Here is a 19,775-nt window from a genome sequence, read left to right on the forward strand (position 1 = left end):
TAGTATTTTGTAGACCGATGTCTCCCTCTCGCAGCCTCTGCCCGCGGCGTGTCCGGGAGCGGCCACTGGGAGACACAGGAGGCGTGGCCTCCCGGCGGAAGCGAGGGAGATTGGCGGAGCGCGGCGGCCAATGGGAAGGCGGTGCGGGGTCGCGGCGCGCTTGCGCGGCGGGTTTGAATCGTCGGTCAGCGGTTGAGGCGAGCGGGCGGGTCGGGCGGCCATGGAGGGGGCTGCGCGGTGAGCGGGGACACCGGGACCGGGTTGGGAGGACGGGACGGTTCCGGCGGCCGCCGTGTGCCGGGAGGGCACCGGGACCACGCGGACCTGTGCTGGGGCGGGCGCCAGGGCCGAGGTGCGTAGGGGAGAGGGTGGGGTGCAGGGCTCGGCCTCTGCCCGCCGGAGCTGTGGGGGTGTTGAGGCCTCGGAGGGGCCTTAACCCGTCCCGGGCAGGGCTGAGGCGGCCGCCTGACCTGCCCTTTGCCTTGCAGGAGCTACGAGGCTCAGATACGGAACTACCAAGGGAGTGACCCGCTGGAGCCGTGGGACAGGTCAGCCCGCCCCTGGCTCGGGTGTCGGCATCGCTGCTGGTGGCACGGCAGGGTTGTAACTTGCTTGAGTGCGTTTCAGGTACGTGCAGTGGGTGGAAGGATGTCTTCCCCTTCAAGAAAAACAAAACCGCTTGCCTAGTCTCCTGGAGCAGCTTGTGAAGGCATTCGCGAGTGACAAGAGGTACCACCAAGATCCAAGATTTGTTAACTACTGCATTAAGCTGGTAGGTACATGGTTTTGGGGTAATTAAGCTATCCTAAAAAATTAAAGTCGTCCCACTGTTCTGTAGTTCTGTGACTGCAGAGAGCTGTGGGAGGAAAAGTAGCCCACAGGGATGTGGTGTGGAATTCAGATGTACTGCTCTCTGCAGGAGCTCTGAGAGCTTTTCAGTCTTGCTGAAGGATAGCGTATTTTTTTGAAGCTGTGTTATTAAGCTGTTTAGCTTGTGAGAGGTATCTTATCTACCAACTGGTTTTACCTTTAGAAAAGAATGCTTTTCTATGATGGTAACTAAGAAATCGTTATTGGGGTTTTGCCTGCAACTTCCTTGGATCTTTTTGAAAGTGCCTATGGCTTCTGCATCTTTCTCTTATTCAGGCAGAGTTCATCACTTCTCCTTGCCTGTATTTTGACTACCTATATGGAGAGGGAATTGGTGCAAAGGCATCTAACTTCTATGTTGCTTGGGCTCAGCAGCTTGTAAAGGAAGGCAATGTGCAGTGTGCAGGAGCTGTCCTTGAAAAAGCACTTCACAACCAGGCACAGCCACAAGAGAGCCTGCAACAACTGTATTGGTAATTCTGATTGTCTTTTACGTGTTGAGCTATTCAGGTAGCGTACATTTTTTGTTGTTTTTTTTTTTTTTCTTGTGTGCGTATGTCCTGTGCTGTAGCAGAGGTAGACTAATAATTATTTTTGTTAAAGGTAGGTATAAGCTTAACAGTACTTCTTTACCATTCAATATTTGTTGGGTGTATTGAGAAAAACTGTACCAGTGTGTCTTCAGTGAAGTGGGGCTCAGAAAGAAACTCCCTTAATTGATTCATTTCCTGTCTGTTTTCTGTTAAGTTGATCCAGACTATAAAGATGCATAGCCTGGCCTGCTTCAGGCAGCCTACCTTGGAAATACTGTGTGAGAGCTTAATTCCTTGGAAGATCAAGCAATTTGGCCATGCTCATGACACCTGGCTTTTCAAGTTAGGGACATCTGTATGCTTTCCAGAGTGTATTAACTGGCTGTAGCTCACCCTATAGCTGCCTGTGCTTCTATTGACACTGTCAGTTGAATGCATACTTCAGCTGCTGCATGATTTGCAACCTCTTTGATTTTGGTTTGTGGCCATAGCTGGAACTGCAGTGAAATCAAACATCAGTTCCTGATCTGAGCTGGACTTTTTAGTTCACCTTGGGGATATGTTGACAATAATAACATATATCCAGTTTCTTGTGCTTACTGCACAATATGTAGCTGAGAGTGGGTGCCTGTTGGAGTTTAGCACTAGAGCTGTTGGAAGCACTAGAATTGGTGCTTATCGTGATGGTATGTGTTCCCTCTGGTGATGAGAAAACAAGAACCCAACTTCCATATACTGTTGCCTATTGGAGGCTTTTTTTATTTTGTGAGTGTGACGCTAACAGGATATGTCCGTATATAGTAATAAGTGTCCTGTAAGTAACTTGAATTTTTTAATGTTACATTTCATAGCATGATGACCGTACAAGGAAATCAAAGGTTCCTGGGGAGGGGGGAGGAATGAGGGAGAGGTGACTTGCTGATAATAACTGACATTTCTTGCAATTCAGCTGGCTGCAGAATTATGATCCTCAGAATCCTCCTTTGCAAGGTGAGGCTAAAGATATCTGTCTGTGAGCTGTAGCTCAATTAGATGAATCTTTTACCTCGATCGGTGAATTTTGTCAATGAAGAAAGTAATTTTCCTGTAGAAACCGATATTTATTCCCCCCCCCGCCCCCCCTGCCGTTTTCCTGGCCATATTTAAAATCCTTAAGGGGCGTGTATTCAAAATGAGGTATTAATTTTCCAATGCTTAAAGTTAATAGAAGTTCATAAATGAGAAAATGATTTCTACTCATTAATGCAGACCTATATTATCTGTCCCAGGTGCTGCTGTTATAAAACCACTTCAAACTTCTCATGCTGCAAATCAAATGGCTCCACGAAAAGGTGTTTCAAATCTTGATGACCCGGCGTACACTCGCAAAAATCAGGTAAATGACTTAATAAGCCACTTATGCGTTGTGGGAAAAATGTGGAGCCCTCACATAAAGTTTAGATTGATGAGCTTGACTGAATAAGAAAGATAAAATATATTAACTACATCTGATGTATCTCAAAAATGTTACTGATGTGATGCTTACAGCACAAAAACATCTTCATAGAAATGTCTCAACTGGGAAGCATTGGGACACTCTTTTGAGTCACTTGACACGTTTCCAGAACCACAGGCAAAGAGCGATCCATCCAGCTGGTTAGCATTCTTTGGAGGAATAATGTTATCAATAGATTCTGTGCCAGTCATGCTTCTAGGGAGATGCCGACACTGAATTTTGGTGACATTCAAGTTACTTCTTAAATACCCTCTCTAGGAATTAATAGAAGATAATGCCAGAGGAAGAAGAGAAGTTTCCAGGCTGGTCCTCAGTGGGATGGTGGCTTCTTATAGAAGTCAGTCTGTTGAGCTGGGAAATGACTAGGAGGTCACTTTATCACAGTTCATGAGCCCCTTTGTAGCTTGCCAAGTTAGCTTGTCTCTAGCAAGTTCCAGCTGAGGGTTCTGTTCATACTTCATGGAGATCTTGAGTTAACTTTACAGTCCAAATCCTGTCACCCTGTAGTCATCTTACTTCACCCCTTTCCCCACAATAAAACAACAAAAAAGGAAACTATACTTCTTGTAACTCAGCTAAGTACCAGAATGCAGCACTCTCGTTCTTCTGAGGTTTGGCAAAGCTAGTTACAATTCTTCACAGTCTTTCTGGCACAGTCAGATGAAAGGTGAACAGGGGGTGAAATTAAAGACTGAAAGATTGTGGGTGGGAAACTGATGTAAGCTTTCTCAACTTGGTCCTGTTTTCTAAAGTGCTCATGGCTCTTTCAGTTTGATATTGCCTGCAAACACTTAAAGATATCTTGGATGGTGGAACAGAGCTTAAAACTTACTGCCTGTTCCTTAGCCCTGAGGTTGGATAGCTTGTCAAAGAAAGAAATTGGGTAGGGCCATCCAGTCTGTTCTTAACAAACCCAAGTGATCTGTAACTTATGCTCCTGTTTTTTGGAATAGAAATTACCTGTTCAACTAGTTCCAGTGTCCTTCTGGACTGCAGTTTCCAGAACTACGTCTGTCTCTCAGTTCTCTGGGATCTTGTTTGTCTGCCAAAAGCTCTCAGAGAAGACAGCAAACTGTTATATGGTTAATTCTTCAGGATGAACTTCCTCAGGCTCTGATGACTTGTAGAGCTCTCTTTCTGAACTCTTCTTGCCATGCGCATGGTCTGAATTGTCATCCTTCAATTAGAATTAAATATTAGGGGCTTTGTGGTTGCTGGTCTTGTCAAAATGGGTGGTTAACTATAATATTGGAATTCTTTCTTTCTCATTTTTTTATTTCCCCTGTCCTGTGTTAGGGTCCTGATTCTGCTGGTACTCAGTCCTGCTCTTCTGGTGGAAAAGAAGTGTAAGTTTTTGGGTTGTTGGTTTTTTTTTTTTTAAAGTCACACTGTAGGAAAATTAACATGCTCACAGAATAAATCCAATAAACTTGAATAGAACTTTTTCTTATTTTCCCTCACAGAAAGTATGTTACTTACATCTCCAAATCTGAAGTTCTCCCTAAGTCGTCATCCACTGTTGTTGAATGTGAGCAGGTTGCAATGTATGACAAAAACCTGCTCATATGTGAAGGCTCTGAACTTTCGTTTGAGGAGCTAAGAGCCAAGAGATACTTCAAGAAATACGAGCGCCTCAGAAGACAGCAAGAATGGGGTATTCTTCTCTTTCCATCTAGCTATTTCAGAAATATTCTTGAAAAACTAATACTTGGCTGCATTCATTTCTTTTGAACCTCTCTACTGAAGCCTGAAAACTTTCTCAAAGCCCAAGTTGGCATCCCAATACAGAAACAGGGTGGGATGACCTTGGAAGCATCGGGTAACATGCCACATGACTGACATCGATATTTACTGTTTAAGCTCATCCCTTGGGTTTGTCTTTTGAAACCTAGGCTGTCATAGTGGTGTTCCCTCTGAGGAAACAGGAGGAAAGTGTGAGCAACTCTGATCTGTATTAGCTACCCTGATGTGAGCTCTAGCTGTGGCTCTCTGCCACCTGTAATTCAAGATAGAGAGCATCTTGGTTCCTATCGGTAGGCTTAATCAGAAAGAGCCCACAGTATGCTTTAAACTGTCACACGCTTACGTATGATGCCATAGTTTGTCCAAGTCAATTAAGGGCATGCTGCAGCTAAGAGAGCAGCACTCCATCTTCACTTGGCCTTCTTGGCAAATGCAGCTGTGGGATGCTCCTTGTATAGTCAGTGATGGCATGCTTGTAGCTGGGATGGTCTCAAGGAAAAGTTTGTCATTAGAGTTAATACTTTATTTGCTGAATGATGACATTTTGGAGAAAAAGCAGGTGGGCTTTCAAACAGATAAGTCCTAGGGAAGCAAAACCAAAACTGAGTGCAAATAAAGAGCAGCTGCTCAGAAGTGAGTTAGTTGTGTATCTGACCATTTACAGGAGGGGGAAAAAAGTTGCCAGGGAATGTTGCTGGATGAAAGAATTACTTATCTCATTGGGTAAAGGAAGAAATGGATAAATTGTAGTCAGTCGAAAAGGGAGAGAGGTTCAGTGGGAGGAAAGACGCTAATGCATTTTTAAAACAAGTGGTTGAGTGGCAGCACAAGTGCACACCAGCTGAGAGGTAGGCTAGCCTGTGAACTCTGCTAAAAGGCAATTAGGGCTGCTGCTGGTTGCCAGGCCAGTGCTGAGATAGTGTTGTGTAGCCCTCCCTCAAGGGATCAGGACTGAGAGGTTAGACACTGAGTCCTGTGGGAAATACCTGCTTCTCCTAAACCTATGCCTCTAGATCCTAGTGTCATCCTGCAGTTGCACAGACTATATATATTTAAATTTTTAAAATTCAAGCAGCTTGTAGTCACTGTGTTGAGAAACTCATTTAGATACTGATTAACTGTTTCACTTAATAACATTGTTTAATCCTTAGAAGAAGAAGAGAGAGACTCCATAAGGAAAAAAGAGTCAGCTGTCCTTGAACTGCAAGCCCTGCAGCAGAAGCTGGAGCAGCTCACCCAGCTCACCAAAAGCTTGGAGGAAACTAGACTGGAACCAGCACCAGCATCTACATCATCAGCTGAACCAAGTAAGACAGTGGTAAGTATGTACTGTGATCAATAGGAGCAGTCTTCATGAACTTATCTCACAAAATTTAACCATCCTTTAGACAGTAACCAGAGGAGATTGTTAACTACATCTGGATGTTCAGGCTGCAGTGCCTGGCTAGTATAGATACCTGGCATAACTTTAAATACTCGATGACATATGTTTTAATTGTTAAACCCAAAAGTTCATTTTTGCTTCTCCGCAATTTAGTTTTAGTTGCATATGAAAGTTCTTTTCTGCATGAAAAATCATTCTAGTTCTGCAGAAATAAAAGGGAAAATGGCAATGGCTATACTTTCGGGGGGGGGTGTTTGAGTGTAAAAGAACATTTCTCATCTCTGAAGGTGCATCCACATGTGACACCCCGTGCAGCTCTACAGCAGAACTGGATGGCGTCTTGTCAAAGTTCAGATCTGCAAAATGCCCAAGGTCTGGTGCCAGACCAGCCTCAATCAAGTACTTTATCATCCACTGCTCTTACGCTGCAGTCAGTGAAACCCACTGGCCACCAGATGACATCAACCTCCATGTGGGAAGTAACACTTAAGAAGGATGCAGTCAAAACTCAGCTAGAGCTTGGAGAACTCCAGAACAGTTTGTTACACCCTCCATTTGATAATATTGCAGCTCGGGAACGGGCACATCCTGATGCAGCTTCTAACTGGAGCACTGGAGAACAGTACGTATAAACAGGCTAATTCTTGGCTCTGCAAATTGTGCAGTCTTCAGTATCTACACGTCAGCTGAGAATTAGCTAAAAAAAAAAGTCTCTTTCTCTTCTGAAAAGAAATCTGAAGTAGCTTGTGGAAACCAATATTTAGACATAGATCAAACTTACAGTCCTCATTTCAGTTCTTAATTCCTTTAACCCTGTGTTTTAGTTTTAATAACTAAGAGGAAATTCAATGTGTAACTGAAGTAATTATTCAGCATTGCTGTCCCTGGCATGCCTGAAATAAACAACAGGATATGCTTAGTGCATGCAGATCCCATATGTTTCATCTTGGCCACAGAGGTCTCCAGAGAAGAAAAAAAGCACTTGCATTTATCTTCTGCCTTCTTGCTTCTGTGACTTAGCTAGTATAGGAAACAAAATTCAGGGGCAGAGGGAGAAACCTAGGTTGGCAGACAAGCATGGCTGAGTGAGTAGGCTTGGCCAACAAGAGGAAATGGAACCAGTTGTTATTCACTCATATTATGGAGTTACTTGGAGGCAAACTGTATCCAAAAAGTATTTAATGCCTGCATTTTAACCTTTTTAAAGGACTCTGCTGCCCTTCAGGTTTTATACCTATTGGCAACTGTGTGAGAAACTTTCGGGGGGGGCAGTTTCTAATAATATTCTAAAGGATCTCTCACTTGCTTCATTTATGTGACTAAAAAGAGTTATTCATGGGAGAAAAACATAGGGTAACTAGTTGTTGTCTCTCTGGGATGTTTCCTGTGTTCTAGTCTGGGAAAGGCCTCTATACTGCTTAGAGTGCAGTACTGCTAAGTCCTGACCTGAAGCTGGAATTTAAATAATAACTTTTATTTCAAGCTAATGTTCTTAATCTTTCCTTTGAAGGCACCCTAACAAGAAAGCTGGTGGACTAACTACTTCTGTGGACATGAAAGAAGGTAGTAAGCCTAGTTTTGATAAAGACTGGTGCTATTGGTATCACCATTACTGGCTGGGGATCAATAGCATGCGGCTAGTTCCAACCCTAGCTAAGCTTTTCGACTTTCCTAACTCCATCCCTGCATGTTTGGGCAGTGTCCCTATATCCCTTCCATGGAGCCAGTCCCTGTTTCCACCTTCTGTGTAACTCCTTTTTGTTTGAGTTGGGTCAGGAGGACTGTTTATCCTTGCTGGTTTCCTGCCTGCTTGACTCTCTGTGTCAGAATGGGTCGCTCCTGTGAATTGAAGATGGAGTCCTCAGGGGCCACCCAGCTGTCCAAGGTCCCTCTTGCCTTTCAGGGCAGTCTCCCTTGGGAGCCTGCCAAGCAGATCTCTGAACAAGTAAAAATCTGCTCTCCCCAAAATTCTGGGTTGTCATTTTGCTACTTATCTTGTTTACTTTTCTCACTAATGCTTTGCTAGCTACCGAAATGTTAATAAACAATCCCAGGCTACTTCAGAAATGATCTTGCTGTGCTCTTTTCTAGCATCTAGAGTTGGAAATTCTTCCTTTGCTTCTGGAAATGCTTCTCAAGCTACCCCAAACACCTCGCTGAGAGGAGCAATGCAGGCAACACCTTTCAAAGTGCAGCCTTCACCTACAGTTCATACGAAGGAAGCATTGGGTAAGCGTCTGGAATAACATGCTAGTTCCACTGGAGTTAATGGGATCTTGCCTGGTAATTTTAGTGGAGCCAAATATACAAGGAGGCTATCTACTGATGGGCGTGTGCACCATTCAATCAAAGAGGAAAGCAAAATTAAATTGGTACTCTTCCTTTGCAATTTTCTGGATGACCCAAAACTTTTGACCAGAAACAGATGCTTTAATAACATCCCAGCAGCCACATCCTGTAAACTCCCAGATAAGTCACTGGTGATACACCTGCCAGGCTTCTTTGGGCAGCACGTTCTCTGAGCTGCTCTTGTCAGTACTGTCAGGGACTCCTGTTTCCGAGATGAAGACCTACAACAGACTAATGTGGAAGAATGTTAGGAGGTTAGTAAGTCAACTCTGGTTGATGTTAAGCTTCCCCCAAAGCTGAAACAAGGGTGACTTATGCAAAAGGTCTTTGATTATTTAACAGACATTGTCAATTCTAAACATTGCTTTTTCAAAATCCTAAAAGGGAAATTACAATTGTTTCTGATGTCAGATGTGGAGTAATAATATCCTGATGCTGTTTTATCCCTTTTGTACTCTTCTGCCATGTTCTTCTGTTTTGACAGTAAGCCTATTAACCGCTACCATGTAGCAAGCTGTTGCAGCTGAATATGTATCTGTAAAAATAATGATTGAAAAACCCCTTGTGATATTCATTAGTCTTCCAAATATCTAAGAAGATAAAGGAGAATTTGCTCCTTTAGGAGAACTTTGAAATCTCATCTTGGAGAGGAACTGAAAAAAAAAAAAAGGCCATGGCACCAGCAAGTATGTGTTGGCCAAGTCAGATCTTCCTGTGTTTGTTCAGTTGTCTGGAGTGTTTAAATATGAAGGAATAATTGGTTATTGGCATTTGATAAATTATAAGAATATTATAAATAATTGTCATTTGACTACTACACAATGGAAGAACTTCTGAAAATTTCTTTTACTGGGAGTGATATTCCTGTGGGGTTTGTTTTGGTTTCTTAGGATTTCTCATGGATATGTTTCAAACACCCATCTTGCCTGAACCATCTACTCTTGAAGAGAGCGAGGAGCAATTTGAAGTCTTTTGCAGAAAAAGTGGTATGTACTATTTATTTTTTTGGTCCATTATACTTCACTCCTTTATTTCCCATTTACCCCTCCTACAAGTCCTGATAATTTTGAGATAAGTAGTTGTTTGAGTAGGTGTGAAGAAGCAACTTCTTTCCTGATAATTTAATTTAATGACAAGTTCCAAATTTTGATACACAGTCTGAGAACAGCAGAAGCACTTTACCATTAGCAAGCCTATTAATGTGTTCATTGGACATGTTGCTTCTCCCTAGAGACTTCTCTGGTATTTAAAACCTAACTTTGAAAAGGGCACAGCTGGTACTTCATATGAGTAAAGCTTTTTCTACAATGTTTTGCAGGCTGGGTGTTAGTCTCTGAATTGCCAGCTTATTGTAACAGTTAAAGCTGTCTGAAGACCAGGCAGTAGCAGTGGCTTGCAAGAGATATTTCACAACTGGTCAGATGCAGCCAAGAAGGCTTCTGTACTCTGGCCAGTCTTGGTTTTGAGATGGAAGTATCTTCCCCATTTCCAAAAGGAGACATGATCTGAGTGGCAATTCTGAGGATGCTCTTGGTCTAGCTAGATGCAGCCATGACCATCAGTTGTCTGGTTAGGGGTGAAGATGTGACTGTATATATAATCATTATTGGGTGAAGATAATATTGGTTATCTCTTATTTTTAAGAGCCTGATGGAAGTCTGAAAACTAATGTCATTGCCCCTGTCATGCCTGCATTTTCTATCTTTGAAGATGAGAATGAAAAAGAGAACAGTGGGTAAGGAGGAAAAAAATAACAGCTGAGTTCAGTTTATTAAGAATTGCATATAGGATTGATTCTATTCCATATAATTTTGCTGTGACTGTATTTGCAGTATCAGGATTGGCTTGAATACAATCACTAGCAGCTGTGTGGCAGTGGCATGAGAAAGTTGTAGTTGCTTCTCTGTGGAATTGCGCAACTTTCCTGTTTGGATAGTGTGCTCGAGATGCTTAATTTTCTGGAAAACTGTGGATAGCTTGTTTCTTTGAGCTACTGCAACTTCTCTAAGTATCTGCAAATGGGATTCTTTAAACAAATTTTACAAAATAAAAATTAAAACCAACAGGTCTTTGTTACGGTCAGTCTGCCTGGGAAAGTTTCTGGGGAAAAGCTATTCTAAACTACCTGTTTTGTCAGGATCCCACAGCATAAAAACAAGCCAGAAGAGCCCAGAACTACTGGAGAACGTCCCTTGACTGACTGTACAGCAAGTACAGAAGTGAGTGTTTGGTCTTATTGCAAGAATTAGCCTTGAAAATGGGTTATGTAATTATAGGGGATATCGGAGGTGGTTGTATTTACCTTTGTTCTATCCCAATCCTTCAATATTCTTATGAATGATACCTAGCTGATGTCTAGATACCCTTTCCCATTTCCTGCCAATGGGATGAACTTTCAGTTGTTAATTTTCACAAAACTTCCAGGAACTTGACAGTGGAGATCTCTATCCCTAGAACAAATTCTACTGCAGTTGATGGGTGGATTTGGCATCTGTTTGAGGGAGGAAGAGGGAGCAAGGGACACTTAATGTTCTAATAACCACCTAACAGTTTTCATAGCCAAGGAGATCCATAAAACTTCAGGCTGCTTGGATACATGGTCACCATGTAATGAGATGGGCTTTTTCAGACTCTTATAGCAATTTTTCATTGTCTAACATTTTGCTGTGGTATTCATTATTGCTAACATTCAGGTCTGATACAAAACTATGTAAACCTGTGATTTAGGTTATACTGCCATTCCTTTATTTTTCTGATATTGTAAGTTGGCACATACAGGTTCACCATTATTGAAACTGACTGCAGAGACTGCTGGTAGGTTACAGTGCAGCTCTGGCAGGGTAGTTTTGATGGCTTAGTTTTAAATCTTCACATATTTTTTCCCATCTAGGATGAAACAGGGATACCGGAGTTCTTGAGGGATGATTATACGGTGTGGAATGTACCAAGTAATACTAAAACTTTAGGTCCCAGTCCAAATAACACAAGAGACTTTGCACGAGCTGCCCAGCTTGTATCAACACCATTTAATTACCTGTCAGCACATTCGCGACAAGCTTTGGGCAACAAAGGTAAAATAATGAATATTTGAGGTTGAGAGCATCTAATTCAGTACTACATAACTCCATTTCTGTGCCCTGGTTACCTCGCAGGCCTTGCCAAATACCGCATAGGTATGGCTCCCACTGCTGCCACTTCCAAGTACGCATGCCTTGCAGAACAGCAGCTGGGAGCGTGGGCTGACCCGGCGCATAAGGTTCCAAGAATTTTTAATTGGGGGATAAGAGAAGCTTTGACTGTGCTGTCAAACTGCTATTCTGAACTGTTCCAAGGGGTTATAAATAGTAAAAAAATTGACGGAAGTCCCAGCACCTTCTTCTTCTGGGGGCACCTTTATGCTTGTCTGCTCCTCTTTAGTCTCGGAATACACTCCCTAAAGAAATCAAGCTGTTGTCTTTACTTGCATATTTTAAAATAGGCTTATTCAGTTCTAGCTTTTGTGATACCTTAGCAGCTTTCACAGCTGCACTGTGACTTAACCTTCTTGTCTTGGTAAGAATGCTCTAAATGTGCTTGCCTTTGGGGAGAATAAACATTTCCTATTGTTGCTATTCCCTTTGTTCAGCCTATGGGGATGACTTGCCACAAATGGATTTGGAGTTTTCTGAAGAACTGCACAAGCAGACAACAACTAAGAAGCTAAGGTATGTCGTGACTTGCTGAGATTTTCAAGGCTTGAGAGTGCTGGGCAAAGCTATGCCAGAGCAGGCAGGTCTGCTATACTGCTCTCGTTGCAAGTTTTTGAAGTAATCTAGAGCTGACACATTTGTGTCAGACTGACTCTGCTTAGCATACATCTCAGCACTTTGTGGCGTTAAATGAACCTGGGTATGGTGATAATGCCCCAAAAATGCTCCTATGACTTAAGTTTTCTGATACGTTTAAATTGAAAGTTAACTGTCCAGACAGTTTTAATGGCTGTGTATGTAAAACTACTGATTTCTTTTCAATATTGGCTGAACTTGTTGGCCGATGAACTTGAAAGTTATTAGACTATGGGTAACATGATACGACCAAATCTTATTTTCTTAAGAAATGTGCATTTTATTCATCTTTATGTTGGCTATAGCCAAGGTTGCAAGCACAGACATTTGACACATTGGCTTACTGAAGATGCAAAAATACCATGGCAGTACTGTCAATTAATAAAATTTTGTTTTAAATACGTAGCCCTGCTCTTGCAGAACAAGGAGAGCTCCAAGGAAATGTCTTGAAACAAGGAAATGGAATTCAAGGAATTGCTACAGCTGCTTCTCAAAGATTACAGGAGCAGACTGCCACAAGCAGAACTGAATATTCCTCATCTGTTGGGGTGGACAAAATTTCCCATGAAAAGCTGTCTAGTGCTGGGCAGGACAGGACAGCCTGGAGTGTTAGAGCTGCAGGTACAGAGCATTGCCTACAGTTTTCTTCTGTCAAGTCTGAGGCCGGAGCAGCGTCATGTTCTTGCAGCAGTGCTTTGTTCCAATATGAAAGTGGTCACTGCAGTAAGCAAACTGTCTTGTGGCTTCTGCAAGGAGATTGCTGCGTATGTACAAGTGATGTAAGGAAGGACAAGTGTGGGTTGTAACTATTACATGATGCCAAAGATATTCAGAAGTACAGGAGTACTTGGGAGCACCTAAGGGTTCTTTGCTAGTTGAGGCTCAAATAGTATACTTCAGAAACATCTGTTTTCAACTTGTGATTAAAAAAAAATTTCTGGGCAACTTTAACGGAAGGCATAGGTATAAAAGCTGGTTTGTCAAAATTAAGGAATACTTAACTTACCCCTCTCTGATTTTTGTGTTGTGGGTTGTTCTGGTTTTTTTAAATCAGTGACACTCATTCAAGTATAAGCTTGTGTTACCCTTTTGAAATGATGGTTTTCTTATAGCTTTTATAGCTTAAATACTTTTCTTCTTTCCATGAAGTCCTTGTTGAGAACCCTTGGGATAAAGAATTAATTTGCAAATTCTTATCAGAGCTTCCTAAACCACTCCACACCTATGCCAACTACTTTGAATGGAAATCTACTCTTCCGTCCATCAGACTGAAGGCTGAATTCCCACTGGGTAAGAGCTACTTCAAATATTTCACTTTAAAGGATTTCTTGAAGTTTTTCTGGGAACCTCTGAAGTATTTTTCTAATTCAGTTTACTTGCATGTATACCCAGATAGCTTCCAGATTAAACCTCAGATTTGAAATTAGACCTGGGGTTTTTTTTGTCTTTTATAGCATAAGCATTTTTAATTAGGCATTCTGAGTAGGGAGTTTTCCTAGTTTTCCTCTCCTAGTAATCTGTGACACAACTCTCAAACTTAGTATAGAACAGCAGCCATCCTGTGTCAACAAAATCCGTATGACAGTAGTTGCAACATACTTGTATGACTTAAACATTAGTGTTTACTTTTTCAAGGAATGCACTTTGGAATTTGATTACTTCCAGGGAGTCAGACTAAAACAGAAACACTGATTTTTAGTGTGTGGCACTTCACAGCACTCTTGTTCTCAAGAGTGAGTACAGGCTCTCTTCTATGGAAAGGCTGCCTAGCAAGAAGAGACTTGTAAAGAAAGACTAGCACTAGGGTTGAAGCAATAACTGATATAGGCAGGTGCTTTTTGCTTTTTTCTTTTTCCTTTTTTTTTTTTTTTTTCTTTTTGGAGTAGTGATGTCTCTTCTGTGAAGTTTGCAAGCAGGACTTAATGTTGTTAATCTCTTAAAGGTTCCAGCTCATTCCATGTGGACTGCTTGGTTGGAGAGGGAGCTTTTGCTCAAGTCTATCAGGCTTCCATTCTGGATGCAAATAACCCTAGAAACAATCAGAAAGTAACATTCAAGGTAAGTAGTGTTGATTCAGAATAGCTCTGCTGGAAAATTTGTGAGTCTTACAGTAATATCACCTACTCTGGGTGGATTCTGCTGAGTTTTCTTATTTATAAATAAATATTGGCAAAGCATATTGGTCTATCCTCAAAGCCTTGTTCAGGTTGAGTGCCGTGATGTCTGATTCACTCTACATGGGACGTTTTTTATCCTCTTAACTCGACTTGCCTCTTCATCTTTTCTTTATAAAATAGTCACAAGTATCCTAAGTAAGGAGTAAGAGCTACAGCCAGGCTGTCTTTCTCTGCTGAACAAAGGCAGCTACTTGTGCGAGTGCTCTTAGTCCACAGCAAATGAAATGTGTGTAGATTGATGATAAAATTGGGGCCACTCCTTGTTCCAGATACATGCCCACTAGCTTTCCACAAGCATTTTTGCACTTTGTGCAGCCAGCCTGTTTGGTGGCAGCTGGCTATTGCATAGACTTTGCTGGGTGATAACTCTCTAGTGCAGTTTTATTAATAAACACACTTGTCTTGATGGTGCTTGTAGATTGTGTGGCTCCCTCTCTGCTCTGCCCTATCTTCTTCCAGGCTGCTTCAGTGCAGGAATCAGCAACAGATGATAGCATGTGTTTACATCAGAACCGCTGCCAAAAGGAAAGTCTGTGCAACTGTGAGGTCAGCTTAGCCCAAGAGGGTTGTACTAGGTCATGCACCCCTGCATCTGCTGCTGGCTGAGAGGGCACATGTACAGTTATTACAGTCTGGCTGAAACATGCTTATGTGATTGAGTTGACATACACACACCCTTAGCCTTTCCACATGAGATCTATTTTTGGAACCTTTTTATGTCTCTCCTCTGCAACATTTAATCTTTCAGAAAAAAACCCCAAACTTGTTAACACCTTAACTGAGAGCTTTCTAGCATGTCAAGGTGGCTTAAGTTTTTTTGTTTTGTTTTTTTTTTTTGAGCATCAGGTATTCAACGTAGTGGGGGAAATAGTAGGGAAAGGAATTGGAAAGGTTTTCTTGTTTTGACTTCAAAAGCCTTCTGTCTTACAGAAAATGTCTGTTGCCAGCAGAAACATCAATGTTGCAGAAAGGCTGACATTTTAAATAACACAAAAGAGTGTATAAGCCAGAATGGAATTGTAGTGTGTAATTGAAGTATTTATTCAAGAGGATTAATCATTGAGTGTATTGACCTGAGGTTAATTGCTGTAGATACAAGTATTCTATTTGGTCAGGAAGAAAAATGCCTAGTCTGCCATTAAAAACAAAACAAAAAAACCCAACTTGAGAAGAACTTCTGCTTTTAATGCCGATAGATTTTTCCTAGTAAATCAACTTTTTGGTATCAGGTCCAGAAGCCTGCCAACCCTTGGGAGTTCTATATAGCAACGCAACTGGTAGAAAGGCTCAATCCAAGTATACGCCATCTCTACATCCACTTTTATTCTGCTCATTTCTTTCAAAATGGAAGCATTTTGGTTGGTGAGCTCTACAACTATGGAACATTGCTGGTAAGTGTGATCAGCTTGTGCTCTGGATCATCTATATTCTTTCTGGAGTGCTATCACATTACAATATTCAGATATCCCCTCTACTCCCCACTTTATGGACCTTTATTGTGAACATATTCTGTGTTTATCAACATGGACCTGTAATCTGTATCAAGTTGTTTCTGCGTAGCTGATGGTTCTTTGCTATCTTTTTGTTTCCAGAATGCCATAAACATTTACAAAAGGCTTCCTGAAAAGGTGATGCCTCAAGCACTCGTAGTCTACTTTGCTGTAAAAATTCTTTATATGGTGGAAGAGCTCCACAGCTGCAAAATCATTCATGGTGACATTAAACCTGACAATTTCATACTTGGAGAAAGGCCAGTATTTCCCTTTGCTACCTGAGATGCTAGCATATCATGATATCATAGCCTTGATACTTATGTGATCACTTCTTGTTGTCATGGTTGAAGGTTTCTGGACAATGATACGTGTGACATAGATGGTCTCTCTCATGGCTTGACACTCATTGACTTGGGCCAGAGTATAGACATGAAACTCTTTCCTGAAGGAACAGCATTTACTGCAAAGTGTGAAACATCTGGATTTCAGTGTATTGAAATGCTGACACAGAAACCGTGGAACTACCAGGTATGAGATTGCATAGACAGCCTGAATGTTTGGAGCTTACTGCATGCATCTGGCATGAATAAATGGAATATAGAAATATTAGACTTTTGCATTAGAGTTCTAGCTTCAGCTCATTGCTTTAAAAATGCAGTCCTGAACCCTCTTCTTACAGAGCTTGCCCTGTTGGCTCCACAAAGTGTTTTTCAGCTAATTTTTAGTGGTCTCAATAGGTTTTTAATATGAAACTTTTTAATGCTTTGTTTAGACAGACTACTTTGGCATTGCAGCAACAGTCTACTGCATGCTCTTTGGTACCTACATGCAAGTAAAGAATGAAAACGGTATCTGGAAGCCTGAAGGAGCCTTCAGAAGGTTGGTGTCAAAAATGTTTTTGAAAGATGCGTCATTAGTACCAGGCTTGTTTGAGGTTAGTTTCTGTACAGCTTTCAGTGTTACTTGCATGCGTTTCTTGATGCCCTAAAACCTGTGGGTGTTCAGTGCATGGGAAATGCTTTATAGAATTCACTGACTTAAGCACCGGATCAGCAGTGCACGTGGTGAATTGCATGGCATCCTCAGCTACTTGCTGCCTGGAAAGAGGAAACAACAACTAATGAGGAAAAATCCCACTGGTTCACTAAGCAGCACACCACAACGGAAGCTGCGTTGTGTTACAGTGATGTCTGCAGCTACTCCAGCCTCTAACTGGGGGAGGGAGCAGGGTAGATATGGGAAACAGTATTTTAACAGCTTGAATTTAGAAATTATTTTGATGCATTCTTGTTCCTTTGCAGGCTTGCCAATGCTGACCTGTGGAAAGAGTTCTTTGAGAGCATGCTAAACATCCCCAACTGCCACAGCCTGCCTTCTCTAGGAGTTTTGCGCAAAAGGCTGAAGGACTTATTTTGCAGGTCATATGCAAAGGAAATAAAGTTCCTTCGGAACAGACTTGTTGTGTTGCTCATAGAACACAAACGGTCACGAAAATAAGCATTTAGTTTGCACAGTTGCTGAGCACTGGTATTTTGTTGATGTGAAATCTTTTTGTAATAACTTGTTTTAAAAATAAATGTTATTGGGATTAACTTCAGGAATGATAACTTTCATCTTTCTATGCCTTTGTGGAAAAAAATTACACTAACATTACTTGTTAATTTAACTTGTCCAGTCTGGGAGGCAAGGGCATGCTGGAGACTGTAGACAGTTGTCATAATATTGTGTGTTTCTAAAGGGGAAAAGAAGCTGGTGAAAAGTAGTGTACACATGAAGTAATTGCTTTCAACCTCCCCTGGGATTTTTGAAAAAGTTCATCGAAGCGTTCATGTCGAAGGGACCTTGGGAACTCTGCTGCTCTGACCTGAAAGCAAGGTCAAGGCTGCGTTCAGACCAACTACGCTGGCAGCCCTTAGCTCTCGTATAGAGGCTAGGAAGTGTACAGGTGATAAATGCAGTCCAGCCAGGTGAAGGGCAGGCTGATCTTGGAAATGTAAAGCATATGTGAGGTGTTGAGGATTCATTTTCCCAACATGAAAAATGGTGAACAGAGCCTTTGGGGAAGAGCGAGTTGTTGGAAATGGGAATGTAATTCCAGACTGAGACTCCACCACTGAGGAAGACTGCCGTATCTCTTCAAAGAGAAGCGAAGAGAGCATTTGGAAGTGAAACAGCATGTATGTAACGTGGGCTACAAGAGTGTGAACTCGTAGCTTTCTACACCTGATCAGGGAAAAACCCGTGGTCGGTGTGTGTGTAAGGACAGGTTTTCTGTAGGTCTCTTTTCCAAAAAAGCCACTGCAGATAATTAATGAATATGAGGAAACGCTGTTCTGAGTCTGTGACGAGATGAATGTGCAGATGAGCAACAGCACTCAGAGGGCTACATTCACAGCCCTCCCCCTCTACCCTTGCTCTCAGGAGCTTCTGGGATGAAAGAAACTGAGATTCACAGGTTAGATTTAGATTGGATAGGACTGAAGTCACACTTGCTGCTTGTGTTACGTTCACTTCTGACCAGCACAACACAATTATTAGAGATGAGGGGGAAACCAAGAGGCAAGTGTCTCTCCTGACTGGAATCAAAATGGTGGTTTTCTGTTAGTTATGATGTTTTGTTTTCCTTTTTTCTGGCAGAATATTTTGAAAATACTCTGGGAAAATGCCAGGAAAGGGTTCCTTTAAAAGTGTTCCCTATTCATTTTTATCTGTTTTTATGTTTCTTGATTACAGCCACCATACACCAACACCCTGAATTGTTGCTGCATGTGCAAGTCACAAACTCGAGTTTGCATGAGGTTGGCTTGACTTTATAGCTATTTTGTCAAATGTTAAATGTTGAAATAACTTGAATTACCTGAATTATACAAACTCCAAAGAAATCTAGCCAGCACTTTGAACACACCAGCTCCACGGCGGTGTCTGTACTGGGCTGTCTTCCTTGACTTGGGAGGAAAGGCTGTGCTCTCTCAGCTGAGAACGGACATTGCTTCTTCGGAGCAACATCACCATTGACTCACACGAAGCAAACCTCTCAGGTGGAGGTTTCCTCTGCTTGCCTTGCTTCAAAGCAAAACTTGCTTGCTGTGTTTATTCTTGCAGCTGAACATTTAAAAGGAGACCAGGAGTAGGTGGACACGGCTGATAGGTACCATGAAGAGTGGACGGCACCTCTCAAACTCCCTTTGCCATGGAGCAAGCTGTTGGTTTTTCTTTCATCCTTCAGCATTGCTAAGCTGAGAAGTGCTGCTAAAACTAGTCTGTGTGACTTTTTCTCTGGAGTCACAACTGTGATCGCTTTGGAGGGCTTCCTAGCTGGACCTGACCTGCCTTCCCCCTCCTCTGAGACTTCCATTTGGTGGCAAAATCTCCCCAACTGCCCCATCTGGGGAGGAGCTGCGCCAGAGGTATGCGCCAGGGAGCTGGGGCTGCTAGTGGCAGGTGCTCCTGTGGCTGCTTGCCCAAAATTGGCACTGCAGCTTATTGTGGCTGCTGATTGATCAGTCTCAGGGAATAAATATGTATGGGGCTTAGCTCCTCGCAGGCTGGGGGATGCTCTGCGTTAATGCCTTACAAATGGTGAATAACGGATGGCCGGTGGTGCAGCACGCTGCTGAGCAACCAGGATTGCTGGGACAATCCCAGCACAGAGACCTTCCTCCTCTCTGTGGATAGATAAAATGGGGACCCGTAACCAGAAGTTATGGGACCTGGGGTGATTTGGAAAGAAGATAAGGTATGGAGGAGAGGAGAACCAGCAGCGCTGCATGGGGAAGTTAGTGCTCAATGTGCGTGCAGCATGCAAAAATGCTGCATTTCGACTTTTGCTGCCTGTAAATCCTCTTCACTCAAACTGCATGTGAGTGATGTGCAGACTTAATCTACTGAGAAGCCGAGAGCGCTCTGG

At 42.3% G+C, this 19,775-nt stretch overlaps 1 protein-coding gene across 1 annotated transcript; it reads left to right on the top strand.

Moving 5' to 3' along the window:
* The first annotated feature begins 17 nt into the window (after positions 1–17).
* BUB1 (BUB1 mitotic checkpoint serine/threonine kinase) lies at positions 18–17,365 on the top strand. The gene is made up of 25 exons (XM_010575065.1): positions 18–184; positions 489–548; positions 628–772; positions 1,147–1,343; positions 2,353–2,393; positions 2,672–2,778; positions 4,195–4,244; positions 4,362–4,552; positions 5,793–5,959; positions 6,313–6,647; positions 7,536–7,588; positions 8,117–8,254; positions 9,265–9,360; positions 10,019–10,109; positions 10,512–10,593; positions 11,265–11,445; positions 12,000–12,078; positions 12,605–12,819; positions 13,348–13,488; positions 14,141–14,256; positions 15,605–15,766; positions 15,968–16,125; positions 16,219–16,396; positions 16,641–16,747; positions 17,170–17,365. Exons 1-25 carry the CDS (start codon positions 18–20, stop codon positions 17,363–17,365), a joined length of 3,453 nt encoding a protein of 1,150 aa, XP_010573367.1.
* Positions 17,366–19,775: the final 2,410 nt, after the last annotated feature.

Source organism: Haliaeetus leucocephalus, unplaced genomic scaffold (genome assembly GCF_000737465.1).
Source record: "Haliaeetus leucocephalus isolate CR32 unplaced genomic scaffold, Haliaeetus_leucocephalus-4.0 Scaffold450, whole genome shotgun sequence".
In the NCBI taxonomy this organism is placed as follows: Eukaryota; Metazoa; Chordata; class Aves; order Accipitriformes; family Accipitridae; genus Haliaeetus; species Haliaeetus leucocephalus.

Excerpts from the sequence above, each read along its gene's own strand:
- BUB1 (XM_010575065.1), top strand. The coding sequence starts at position 18 with ATGTCTCCCTCTCGCAGCCTCTGCCCGCGGCGTGTCCGGGAGCGGCCA. Across the intron at positions 11,446-11,999 it reads ACAAGCTTTGGGCAACAAAG|CCTATGGGGATGACTTGCCA; the intron begins GTAAAATAATGA and ends CCCTTTGTTCAG. Across the intron at positions 13,489-14,140 it reads GAAGGCTGAATTCCCACTGG|GTTCCAGCTCATTCCATGTG; the intron begins GTAAGAGCTACT and ends AATCTCTTAAAG.